This window comes from Canis lupus (genome assembly GCF_048164855.1).
Source record: "Canis lupus baileyi chromosome 5 unlocalized genomic scaffold, mCanLup2.hap1 SUPER_5_unloc_2, whole genome shotgun sequence".
Lineage (NCBI taxonomy): Eukaryota > Metazoa > Chordata > Mammalia > Carnivora > Canidae > Canis > Canis lupus.
In genome coordinates, this window is record NW_027326409.1 from 21,150 (window position 1) to 35,067 (window position 13,918).

Consider the following 13,918-nt stretch of genomic DNA (forward strand, 5'->3'; position numbering starts at 1 on the left):
TACACAGGCTGCTCTGTTATGCTGGAAGGTGAATCTTAAAATACCACTCTTCCCACGTCCTGGCATTTTTCAGTTATGAGTTTATCTAGCCACTATGTAATGAAAACCCACTATGTGCCAAGGACCACGCTAAACCTGGGAATCCCTGGAAAACCAGATCCAGGCCCTGTGGCAGAGTCGGGTGGGGAAGGGAAGTAACCAGGCAACTTTCACCCAGGGCAGGATGTGCCCAGAGTAGAAGGCTCCGAGTGAAGGGGCCTGCAGAGTGACAGTTCCTAGTACTTGGTCCTTATAAAAGAAATACTGGCCAAAATGTGCCTGAAAGACTGAAGGGACATCCCAGGTGTCAGATGAGGCTGGAACTCATACAGTTATTTTCTGTATTAGGAAAACATGTCACACGGGTGCATGAAAATGATGAAATCTTTAGGTACATTTCTATTTTTAATTTCCTATCAATCCACAATAAGTTAATTTTAAAATGTTAATATATTTTTAGGCACAAAAGCTTACTAAGAGACACTCAAGAGAAAAAACATAGAGGAAGACTTGAAAGGTCAGGACCACCTGTTTCACCTGGAAGAGCACAGTTAGTTCGGTACGTATCTATTAAAAGGAACCATCCTTTAAAGCCACCCTTTACCCAGTGGGCTAGATAGCATGCAAATTTCTGGTGTTCTTATCATTACATCGGGGTCCTCTACTGGACCCTTGGACCAACTAGTATTGACTAGTTATAAAAATGATAATACTGAATTTCTTTGAATATATTTGCAAGATATCCTTTTAGTGAAGAGTTCCTTGAAACACAGGCATCTATTGGTACTAGTTAACTCTCTGTAAACAAATGAATTTAATGCTAATTGCCATGAGTTGAGTGATAGGAGAACTGGGCTCTTTGCTGATCTCTTACTTTTGAACAATCCTATCATAGCAAGGGTAAGTCATCTTCCTGAGCCTCATTTTACTCATCACTGGTGGCACTGCCAATCCTAAAGTGATAGATGTTATTTCTCATTAAAACAGCCATCAGGGCAGCGCGGGTGGCTCAGCGGTTTAGCGCCGCCTTCGGCCCAGGGTGTGATCCTGGAGTCCCGGGATCTAGTCCCACATCGGGCTCCCTGCATGGAGCCTGCTTCTTCCACTGCCTATGTCTCTGCCTCTCTCTCTCTTTCTGTGTCTCATGAATAAATAAATAAAATATTTTAAAAAACAGCCATCAATAGAAGGCTAGTAAACTTCTGACTCCATTTTCATTTTGACAACAAAAGCGGCATATGTGGAGGAGGGTCAGCTACTTTTGTTAGTAAGTTTGGGGTAGTAGTGGGAAGAAATGCAGACATTTCACATTATAAAGTTTGTGCACACAGAAAAAGAAGAAACTTTAAGACACCCTACTACATTAATCCTATATTCTTGGGTTCAACATAATAAATTATTTGATTTATTTGACTATTTTTAAAACTTTTTATTTTGAATTAATTACAGATTCACAGAATGCTGCAAATATAGTACAGAGGAATCTCATACCCTTCACCTAGCTTCTCCCAGTGGTTGCATCTTGCATAACTATCCTACAGCACTGAAACCAGGAGACTGATATTGATATAATGTGCATGTATCATTTTCTATCACTTTATTCCATGTAGATGTGTGTGATGACCATGTCAGTCAGTGTGTGGAAGGGTTCCATCACCACTGGGAAGCCACTCTTGCCACCTCTTTATAGTTATGCCCACACCTCTTCCCTATAATCCTAACTCCTGGCAACCATTAACCTGTTATCCACTTCTATAATTTTATCATTTTGGGAATATCATGTAAATGGAATTATACACTTTTGATATTGACTTTGTTTTCATCACTATAATACCCCTAAGATCCATCTAAGTTGTTGCATATGTTCATAGTGCAATCGTTTTTATTTATTTATTTATTTATTTATTTATTTATTTATTTATTTATTTATTATTTTTGCTGAGTAGCATTCCATGGTGTGGTTGTACCATCATTTATTTAATTATTCACCTATTGGGAGCATTTTCATTGTTTGCAGCTTTTGGATATTAAAAATAAAGATGCTATGAACAATCATATAAAGGCTTTTATATGGATGAAGTTTTCATTTCTCTAAGATAAATGCCCAATTGCTGACACATAATAATTGTGTAGCTTTTTAAGAAACTATCTAACTTTTCCAGACTGGCTGTACCATTTAGTTCCCATCAAACACTTAGGGGAAACTGAGTTTATCCTCATCCTTGCCTTTGCATCCAAACTTTTTTTTGGTTTTGGTTTTGAGCTATTCTACAAGATGTATAGTATTATTTCATCATGGTCTTAGCATTTCCCTAATGGCTAGTGATGTTGAACATCTTTTCATGGGCTTATTGCCATCCATATATATTCTCTAGTGAAATGTCTCTTTGTCTTTTGTTTTTTATGTTCTAATCAGATCACTTTTTAAATGTTGAGTTTCGAGAGTTCTTTATTCTGGATATCCTTGATTGAATATGTAGTATGCAAATATTTCCTTCTCCCTGTAAATTGTTTTCTCATCCTTTTTATAGAGTCTGTCTCATAGAATAACGTTTTACTATTGATGAGGTTCAATTTATCAATGTTTTCTTTTATGGGTTGTTTTGTTTTTATTTTTAATATGTTTATTTTAGAGATAAAGAGAGAGAGAGTGCATGGGGAAGAGAAGGGGAGAGGGAGAGAGTCTCAAGCAGGCAGACCCTGTGCAGGGCTCAATCTTACATCCCTGAGATTGTGACCTGGGCCCAAACCAAGAGACGGATGCTCAACTGACTGAGCTACCCAGGTTCCTGTATGGGTTGTATTTTTGATGTCATGTCTAAGAAGTCCTCATGAAGCCCTTGGTCCTTAAGATTATCACCTATTTTTTCTAAAAATGTTTATAGTTTTACATTATAAAGCCTATGGCCTTTTTCTTATTTTTAGTGTGAGACTTTGGTCAAGATTTAGTTGTTGTTGTTTTTTTGTTTGCTTTGTTTTTTTTTAAGTGGAGGTCCAATTTCTCCAGCACTATTTAATGAAAAGGTTATCTTTCCACCATTGAATTACTTTTGTATCTTTCTTCAAAATCAGTTCGGTGTACATATGTGGGGCTATTCTGGGTATCTGTTCTATTCCACTGATTTTTTTCTTTTCATCTAGCCCCTTACCACTACCACACAATCTGTATTACTGTAGCTGTATAGTAAATTTTGAAGTCTGGAAAAGTGATTTCTCTCACTTTTTTTTTTTTCAAAAATTGCTTTTAGTTATTCTAGTTCCTTTCCTTTCTGCATAAATTTTAGAATAATCTTGCTATATCTCCAACAGAAAAAAATCACTGATGATTTTCTTGGAAATTACATTAAATATCTATATTAATTTGGGAAGAATTGATATTTTTACTATGTAGACTCTTCCAATCCATGAATATTATATATCTCGGTTTATTTAAGTATTTGATTACTTTCACTAATGTTTTATGGTTTTCAGCATACAAGTCTTGTGTATTTTTTCTTAGATTTACAACTAGAAGTGGAAGTTCCAGTGCTGTATTGGTCAGCAGTGATCAAAGTGAACAATAGCCTTGTTTGTTCTCAATCTTAAGGGAAAAGTATTTAGTCTTTCACCATTAAGTATGATGATGGTGTAGGTTTTTGTACAAATATTCTTTATCAAGTTGATAAAGGTCCCTTCTGTTCTTGGTTTTCTGAACATTTTTATTCACATTTGGGTGTTCATTTTGGTCAAATCTTTTTTCTACATCAATTGTATAATCATGTCATTTTTCTTCTATAGGCTGTTAGTGTGGTTGATTACACTGATTGATTTTTGAATACCAAATCAGCCTTGCATCTCTGTAGTAACCCCACTTGGTCATAGTGCACTCATCCTATTTATAGGTAGCTGAATTACATGTGCTTAATATTATGTTAAGAATTTTTGCATCCACAATCTTGAGAGTATTGTATTGGTTTTTGTTTTTGTTTGCACTGTCTTTGGTTTGATATCAGGCTTTGTAAAATGAGTTCCCTCCTATTCTATTTTCTAGAAGAGATCATATAAAATTTGGTGTTCTTCTGTGTGGTAAAATTCTACAGTGAAGCTATCTGGGTCTAAAGACTTCTGTTTTGGGTTTTTTAATTGTGAATTAAATTCTCTTAATAATTGTGCTATTCAAATTATGTGTTTCATATTGGGCAAGTTGTGATAGTTTATACTTTAAAAGAACGGTCCATTTTATCTAGATTGTCAAATTTATGTGTGTATAGTTGTTCATAGTTTTCTCTTATTATTCTTTTGTTGTCTGCAGGATCTGTAGTGATATCCCATGTTTCATTGTTGGTACTGGTATTTGTGTCTTTTCTTTTTCTTGTCAGTTATACTAGAGTTTTGTCAATTTTATTGATCTTTTCTTTAAGCAGCTTTTTGTTACTGATTTTTCAAATTGTTTTTCTGTTTTAATTTTACTGATTTCTGCTCTTTAGTATTTCCTTTTTTGTTTGCATTGGGTTTACTTTATTCTTTTTTCTAGTTTCTTTAGACTTAAGTTTAGATTATTGAATTGAGACTTCTCTTTTCCAATGCAAACATTTAGTGCTATATAATTCCCTTTATGCACTGTGTTAGCTGTTATCTGTGTACAAAAGTTTTTGATATGTTGTATTTTCATTTTAATTTCTGTTCAGTGTGGCTTTTTTTTTTTTTTTAATTTCCCTTGAGGCTCGCTTCTTGGACCCAAGTGCATTTTTTGTTTGTTTGTTTCCAGACTCTTGGAGATTTTTCGTCTTCTGTTTGTTATTGATTTTTTTTTGTTTGATTTCATTATGGGCAATGAGCACACACTATATAATTTTAGTTCTTTTAAATTTGTTGAGGTTTTGTGTGGTCACACTATCTTGGTATAGAGTCTTTGGGTGCTTAAAAGAATGTAGAGCCTGCTGCTGTTGGAGTATTCTATAAAAGTGGATTAAATCATATTGTTTGGTGGTGTTGATTTCTTTTATATCCTAGCTTATTTTCAGTCCAGTTGTTCCACAAATTGATGAGAGAGTAGTATTGATGTCTCTAAGTATAATTTTTCTGTTTCTCATTTTAGTTCTATTTTTGCTTTATGCATTTTGCAGCTCTGCTGTTTGGTGTGTACATATTTGGGATTGATATGTCTCTGTCATTATGTAATGTTCCTCTATATGCCTTGTCATTTTCTTTTTATTGATGTCTACCTAATCAGATTATTTTATAGACACTTCTGCTTTCTTTTGATTGTTTACATGGTGGGTTTTTTTCCTCTTTTTCTTTCAAACTAATGATATTATATCATTACATTTGAAATGAGTTCCATGTAGGTAGCATTTGGTTGATTCTCTTTTCTTTTTCTTTTTGGTACAGTAAGTTAAATTCTTTTAATTGGTGTATTTAGAACTTTTACCTTTAATGTCATTATTATGTTAGGGCTTAAGATTGTCATTATATATATATTTTTTTCTGTTCATTGTTTTTGTTTGTTTTGGTTTTGGTTTTCTTTCTCTCCATTCTCTCTAACCCTTTCTTCCATGAATGTCTTTTTTATCTATTACCTTTTGGAGCATGGTAAAAGAATGGGTAATTTTTAGGTTTTAATAATGTTTGAGATTCTATGATTCTCTTAATTTTTCTGAATCTTATTTAAATTTTATGTTTTAGCAGGTTTCCTCCTACATCACATTGGTGGAATAAGATGTGTATTGTCTCCTCAGGTTAGAGAAGGAAATTACAAATTTTCAATTAGGCCTTCATTGACAACTTGGGGAGGTGAGCGAGGGGCTTCTCATCATTTTTAACTGGTAATGGAAGTTCAAGCTCTGACTAGGTCTCTGTGGGTAACAGAGAGGAAGAGACTCTGTTTATTTGTCAGTGGGGTTGGGGTTGGTGGAAATTCTGACTCTCCATTAGGTCTCTTCTGACACAGGGATTAGGGAGTTTTGTTGTAGTCTGATAAAGGTAGAACACTCTTCTCTTAGCATTGTTAGCAGAAGTGGGGGTGAGCCACAGTGTTTTCTGTGGTGTTGACTAGAATAGATCATCTGTTGCCTAAAAGTTTTCTATCTTGTTAAGCTGTTCCTTTTCTGGTCCTCTGAGTAGAAAGAGCAGGCTTTTCTTAGGTGCTTTTTTCCCTGTGCCCACTGATAATTCTGCATCACTATCTTCTCTAGTACCCAATCTGGAATACACGAGACAAAAAACCCAAGGAACTCACCATTGTGTTGCTCCTCAAGTCTGTAGATCCTTAAATAGTCTTTCTTCTCCTTTCAACCTGTCAGAGTCCTATCGTGTTTGTTTTATATATAATATCCAGGATTTTTATGTACTTAAGATCTACTTCATCTTTCCTAAACTAAATGTTTGGCCTTACATGTTTCAATTTTAAGTCAAATTTTAGTGAGTCAAAAAAAAATTTAGTGAGTCAGAGAATTCTAGAGTAATAGATAAGGGTAAAGGGGTAGTATATCCAAGCAACAACCATTACTCTGACAAAAATGTGAACTTCTCTATGTCTCTTCTTAAGTGGATATAATGATGTAGTAGAGAAGTATTTCTTAAGGTGGAGTTCATAGGTCAGTGAAACATTGAGATTTGCTTATTTTTACCTCCCAAATGTATGGTTGCTATGGGACAGGACCGGAAGGGAACCTCATAAAATAGGGAAAGCCATTTAAGGTTATATGTCAAAGGGTTCATCATTGGAAAAAGAGAACAGCTTTCCTTTGAGGTACTGATTTTTTTTTTTTAACATGATTCGAGAGTGATTGGGTCAACCCAGTGCACCTTGCTCTTAACTCCAGGAGCTTGCTAGGCTAAGGGAAAGTACATTTAGAGATTCTCTGGAGGATATAGGTTATTTAGTATATGTTTCAATCTGGGACCTTTGAGTTAAATTTACATTGGTTCTTAAGTAAGCCTTATCTACCAGATTTTGCTCTGGAACCAAACCAGGTTCCTGACATTTGTTGGACAAGAGAATACATTAAACTGAAACTCATCATGTGGCTTGATGAATTGGAACAGGCACTTCAGTTCAGGATTTCAGTTTCACTCCACTGCAGCCCAGACAGCACAGGAGCATCATTCTGCATGACTCTCTGTGCAAAAGCACCTTTCAAAAAAAAAAAATCTTAAAAATTTATAAAACTCAGGGGCGCTTGGGTGAGTCAGTCAGTTAAGCATCTGCCTTCAGCTCAGGTCATGATCCCAGAATCCTGGGATCAAGCCCTGGCTCCACTTCAGGCTCCCTGTTCAGCACGGAGTCCGCTTCTCCCACCTGCTCTACCTATCCCCTGCTCATGCTCTATCTCTCAAATAAATAAACAGAAGATCTTTTTAAAAATTAATAAAACTTGAAAGTTACTTCTGTGCAATTATTAGAAATATGCTTTCTCCTTTGCTTCAAAACAGAATGAGGAAAGACATTGAGAGAAGAGATCACACAGGGGGATTGGAGGGAAGAGAGGATGGAGCGAAAGAGAAAATGAGAATGAATTAGATATGGTGATGAAAGCTTGAGTGAACTTGCTGGTATCCATGGCCCTGATGTTGAGTTAGAAGCTTCTAGAGCAGTGAGGAACAAAGTGTACTCCCTTTCATAAAAGAGACACCCTTCCTGTGGGCATTTGCAGTGCTGCCCAATTGAACTCTCCCTGATGATAGAAATGGTTTCTATCTAAGCTTCTGGTATAGTAGGTGAGTGTTGAGAGCTTGAAATGTGGCTATTTTGACTGAAAAACTGAAATTTTAATTGTATTTCATTTCAATTTGATAAATAAATATAAACATGATTCAATCAATAAATTTAAATAAATATAAACATAAATAACCAGAAGATATTTAACTTCTATGACTTGTGGCTGCCTTTTTGTACAGCACAGCCATAGGACATATACTTAATGCCTTTGTTCATTTCTTACTATTTTCTTTATTATTATTGCATACAAAGCAATAATAATGAACTGCACCTGGTACAGAGACAGGGATTTATTCATCTCCTTGCTTAGATCTTAGCAAAGATCTTTAGAACTCAGAAGGTATTGGTACCTTATACATTGCTTATGTTCATATTGCTGAAATATTAATGATTATAACCACATCCATTTTGTAGCATAAATATGTTTATTATATGTGGTGGTTGTTACTGTTCTTAGTAAGAGTGCTGAGAAGATTGAGGAAATTCTTAGTGACAGCTCCTCAGAGAATGAGGAAGATGAAGAACCACCTGATCGTCGTCAGGAAGCAAATGCAGATTTGTCATCTGAATATTGGCAAATTCAGAAACTGGTGAAACATTTAAAGGTAAGACAAACCTCTTTGTATTGTGTTTACAATGATTCTTTTAATTCCTTTCCTAAAAATGTATATTCTACTTCCAAATTGATTATATATGTATATATATATATTTTTTTTCAAATAAGAGTAGTAAAAACTCCCGTTATTATTTAAATGTGCATGGGGAATGGTCTTATTACCCTGTGTGCACAGGGGAAGGTCTTATTACCCTGAGGATAGCACGGTTAGTCCTCGTGGAGCAGCCGGTCTGCCTGGTACCAACCCTTTCCCCTGGGCCATGGTAGCCAGCAGCTATTATGACTTGCCATCATTTTACACCTTGCAGTATGCTGTGGCATCAAGAACATGGATTTGTTTTAAAGTTGGACTATAATTTCTAGGCTGTGTTACTTACCAACAGTATAGCTGTTGATTATAGCTTTGAGCCTTATTTTTCTTAACCTATGGAAAATAGGTTAATACCTGTCCTATAGGATTACTTCAGGGTTGGTAAAGCATATTTGAAAGATGTGGATAGTGTTTGGTACATTGTAGATACTTAAAATATGTATCAGTCCCTTTTCATTACTCTCAACATAATATGTGTAAACACATGTTACATAATAATGGCCTATATAATGTATTTAAGACATGAATGGGGGCAGGGCAGGGAAAATGATTTGCCAAAACCCAGATTAATATCAGTGGATAACTGATATTGATAATGTCTAGGTAGGCCAGGACTAAAGCAATAGTTGAGAAGTACTCGTAAAAACATTTTTACTTAACTCATAGTTTCCTCCAGCTTTTCTACATGATTGAGTGAATCAAGGGCATTTGCCAATGGCTTTGCAATATGTAAAGATATTTATGTGGCTCCTAAATTACTTAAGGCTACTTTTCTGGTGCCCTTGAGGTCCTTCAAAGCTGACAGGTAAAATAGTTTATACATACATTTTTGTGAATTCAATAAACATCCTCTGCATGGACACAGCTTTGTAGCTGAGAAAGTTGCTTTAGAAGAAAAATATGCCCCCTTTCTTAGCATGGTCCCAGCTGCAATTCCCTGTATTTCTCAGGAAAAAAAAATCTATGTTTTCCTGAATCCCAAGAAAAATTAGTCAAGAAATTGGGAAAAAGTATTCTAATTCTCCACTGTAACATAGATTTCAATGGCCAGACCAGGATCCAGGCAAGCAAATCAAAGATTTTCATCATTAAAAAAGGATGGGAGCTTCTGTGAAGCAAATCCTAATGCCCACCTTAGGTACTATGCTTTTGAAAGCCTAGTTATTAAATGCTTTGTTTTAAAATTTCATCTTAAGAATAATATCTTTTAAATAGTAAATATTTTTATATCAACTTCAATTTTTAAAATGGCTTTGATTTGGCATTTATTTCGTGGTAATGTTCCCCTCTTTTAGTGGAGATCATTTTTCATGTTATTGCAATAGATATGTTTGAGGTTTTTTTTAATAGAAAACCTCTGAAATTTTTAGCATATCTATTACAAAAAATGATATACTATTTATTATTATGGAAAACTTTTAGGATCATCATTATCACCTAAAAATATATAAATACAATTTGGGAAAAAACATGGAATGATTATCATTTCAAGAATTCCTAAGAATTTGGAGATCTTACTCTGGGATCTTGAATATTCCTATCCTAGGAATTTGGAAACTATCTGGAGCACAGGCTGGAGGTCAGGCCCCATGGTCAGGCACATGCCCTTGGTGGGCGTCTTTGCATACAAATCATGCAGTCAACATAGTGGTTCAGCCTAGCATGCACAGCACCAATGTTCAGACTCAGAAGACCTTCCTGATGGTAGGAAGGTCCGTGGATCTTCCCACCATCTCTCCTGTACTCATAAAGCACATGTCACTCTGGGGGGGGGGGGGAGGGAAATGCATCAGAGAATTTTGCCATCTAGCACTTGAACAACTTGAGCCAGATGGGAGCCCTGGTGTTTATACAAATAATTCTGGTCTGTTAACTTTATTTCATTAGTCAAAGGAAATAAAGAGTCAACAGGAAAGACGCATGGATGGACCAGGAGGCACACTACCAGAGCAGTTAGAAGCATGACCTTCCATGTTAGAAAGATTCTAATTGGGTCAGGCGTCTGCCACTTACTGGCTCAGTAGCCTTGAGGTATTTGACTGACCTCTGTGAGTTTCAGTTTGTTTTCTCATTGGTCAAGTTGGCAAAAACAAAGGTTCTCATGTTTTATGATTATTATGAAAAAGATCTGACACATATAAAGTGCTTAGCAGAAAGTACTCAGTACTCGTTAGTAATAATAATGGCTTCTGTTACATATTATTATTATTATAGACAACATATGGTGTGGAGTCTTCTGGACTTGCAAAGCTGGCCTTCAACTTTTGCTTTAAATTTTCTAGCAACCAATAAAAGGAGGGAAATACAGAGTTAATACCATGAGGGAAAGACTCTTACCATCATGAGGTAAAAATAGCCCAGTTGCCAATGTGTGTAACTGATCCTGGTACTAAGAGCAGAAAGAATTTTCTCCCTGAGGACTTAATGAAGCAGACAGTGAGTGTGGTAGTGAATGACATCCTTAATAATATCCTCCCAGTGAACATGGCAATGAGCGTTTCTCGTAATAGCCTAACTATTGGATAACTATCTTGAGTTTTTCGACTATTTAGGATAAGTCCATATAAATCAGGCCAAAAAGGGATGCACTATTTCTGTCCCAGAACAGCTAAGGAAAACATTTATTGATGAAGTGCTACTTAAGCTTGCACAAGTTATTCATCAATAAATCATGTGCAAATGTGATACTTTTGGCCAGACAGTAAATTGCTTGGAATTATTATAGTTCCCACAGGTAGATATTCTTAACATAGCCAATAAAAGAAAAAGTATATCTACAAATGATTTCAAGCTTTTTGACACAGATAAATGTTTTATATGGGGACACAAAAGGATATTAAAAGTCTATGAAATGCAAAATTGAATGTCTCTAGGTAATCTCAAAATAAATACACCTGACATTTTAATTGCAGACTTATGCCTTAAATGTAGACTTACACTAGTAGAAAAATGTTAATGTTGACCTGACTTTCTACTTACCATTTTCCAAGTACAGCAATGTCTGTAATTGTTGAAAAAAATTTGATGAGCTCATTAATACCCAAACAGGTCAATGAACTATAGCTTGTTATTTATCCAGAGCTATGAGCTCAGATCTTGGCATGTAAGTAAAGGGAATTTATATTTAATTATTTGGCTTTGACATACATTCATTTCAACTTACAAGTTTTATATATGCATATATTCTTTTAATCTAGATTTTTAGAATACAATTTAATTTTTAAACTAATGAAGACTTTGCATTTTTACTTTTTAACCTTCCAACTTCTTCCTCCCCCCACACACATAACAGATGACTCTGTACCCGAGTTCTAAAAGAAGCAATAAACCACCTTTTCAGCTTCCTTAGCAAGAAACACATTCTTTCTTCTGCTATCTTTATGGTTCAACTTGTCTGTCTTGTCAGCTACTCAAATGGAAAGACCATATTAAACTCACTTCTATGTCTTGCAGAGTGCCTAGCCAGTGAGTACAGGCTTGTCTCTCAACCCTCTGCTCAGGAGGTGTGATGGGGAGAGAATGGGTTCCCAAAGGGCCAGGCTGTGCTGTTCTTCATGCTCAGCTCCTTGAGAGCAGTTTTTCCTCCCTGTGAGCCAGAGTCATTCCTTCTGCTCTTGACATCTTTCCCACCTTCTCTTACCCTCTCCCTTTCCTGTTCCCTTTCTCCATGTAGATATGCAATTTTATTGCTGTATATTCTAGCTTTCTATGGGTATTATTTTTCCCCTGGCCAGGGCTGCTTTAAAATCTCGCAATTAAAATGTTTTGCTTTGGATCGATTCCAGCAATTGGGGAAGATAGTTTGTTAAGGTGCATCCCACACTGATTCTGTGAAGTTTTGTAAAATGTGGAAGTTTTACTACTCAACCAGTTACATTCACAAAGAACCCCTTTATGAAATAGGAGGAGAGTTGCAGAATTTTATTTTGTTTGGAAATGTGGATTAGTCACAAGTATTATAGTATTATAAGTTAATACAAATGGGTACTCTTCAGTCAAGTGAGAGAAAATGTTGAACAGTTGTAACTATAAGTAGGTCTGCATTTCATACACATTATACCTATCATGAAACTGAAGAATGAATTTCTGGACACAAGGTTTCAAGCCTATTGAAATCTATTACTGTGTGGATTGGAGAAGGATTGGGTATGGAACTTAATACTATAGGATAAATAAATCCAGGAGAAAATTGAGGAGGCTATAGAGTGATGCCAAGAATGTGACTGGTTAAGATTTTAGGTAGTTTGGAGGGATCACAGAGACTGGGTCTAGAATCCTGCTCTATCTCCCTTATAGGCATTTCCTTGTCACTTGAGGATAAGATGTCAATACTACTCTGGCATTACCTCCAGGCTCAGATGGGAGATTATTAGCAAGCGGGCTTGTAGATGTCTGCCGCTACTCTGAAGTGCTTCATCTCAGCTGGTCTTGTTCCTGGGTCCTTGAGGCAATAATGGAAGCATCTGGGGTCAATCCCCAGGGCCATCTTCCCAGGTGTGCCTCCTCCTTGCAGGATGCCTATTTCTACACCTGGGATTTTGATCAGAGCCCAGCCAGGGGATCAGGATGATGAAAGCAGGGATTTAGAAAGTTGAGTCCAGCAGTAGGTGGTCTACATAATGAATCAGACTGGGAAGAGACAGAAGACCAGTAACCAGGGGGTTGCAGTGATCAGAGTGTGCTGGGGGCTTTGAATAGGATACTGTCCTTGGAAGTATCTTGGAAGCAGCAAAGAAATGGCTAGGAAAGGAAGCAGGTCAGTTTATGAGGAGGCTTGGGTTTGGATCAGATTGAGTTTGAAGAGAATGAAATACCCAAATAGAAATGCCCATGCCGTAGTTGGAAATAAAGGACTGAAGCTCACATTATTCATTAAAAATCGAACTACTGCTTCTGGACCCAAGGGCATGAATGAGCATGTGAAGCATTGTGCCTGTTTTTGTCTTTTTATTCATGAAGGAATATGACCTCTTAATAACTAATCAGAAAGTAGCTGCCTCCCATTCCAGTTAGTACAACCAAGGCAAGTTTTTTTTAAAGATTTTATTTATTCACTCACAAGAGACACACAGAGAGAGGCAGAGACAATGGAAGAGGGAGAAGCAGGCTCCCTATGGGGAGCCCAATATGGGACTCAATCCCAGGACCCTGGGATCACGACCTGAGCCAAAGGCAGATGTTCAACCGCTGAGCCACCCAGCCATCCCCCAAAGCGATATTTTTAGATCAAAATTCCATTATTATTCCAATAGAAGTCTTTCCTTAAATATTAGTTTGCCAGCTTACAAACAGATTGATTCATCAGCTTTTTTTTTTTTAAATCTTAAAGTAACATTTTATTTGGTAATTTTATGCAACTAGCCAGTAGATAAAAAAAGATTAATTAAAGAAAGATAGGAAAGTTTGAAGCAAAAAGAGAACAATGTTTATTTTTAAAGTAAGGTTCCCTCCAGTTGAAAGCTCCTACACCCTA

The 13,918-nt window shown here is 36.2% G+C and overlaps 1 protein-coding gene across 5 annotated transcripts in view; it reads left to right on the top strand.

The window, feature by feature from the left end:
* Positions 1-13,918, top strand: part of LOC140629403 (outer dynein arm-docking complex subunit 2-like) — a 200,155-nt gene that overhangs the window by 1,111 nt on the left and 185,126 nt on the right. For all 5 annotated transcript variants that reach the window (XR_012027236.1, XR_012027237.1, XM_072818854.1 and 2 more), the window contains exons 2-3: positions 500-598; positions 8,196-8,343. Coding sequence is in view for 3 of the 5 variants with exons in the window: in XM_072818854.1 (XP_072674955.1) it covers positions 500-598; positions 8,196-8,343 (247 nt within the window). In the remaining 2 variants the exon portion in view is untranslated. The remainder of the gene's footprint in view (positions 1-499; positions 599-8,195; positions 8,344-13,918) is intronic.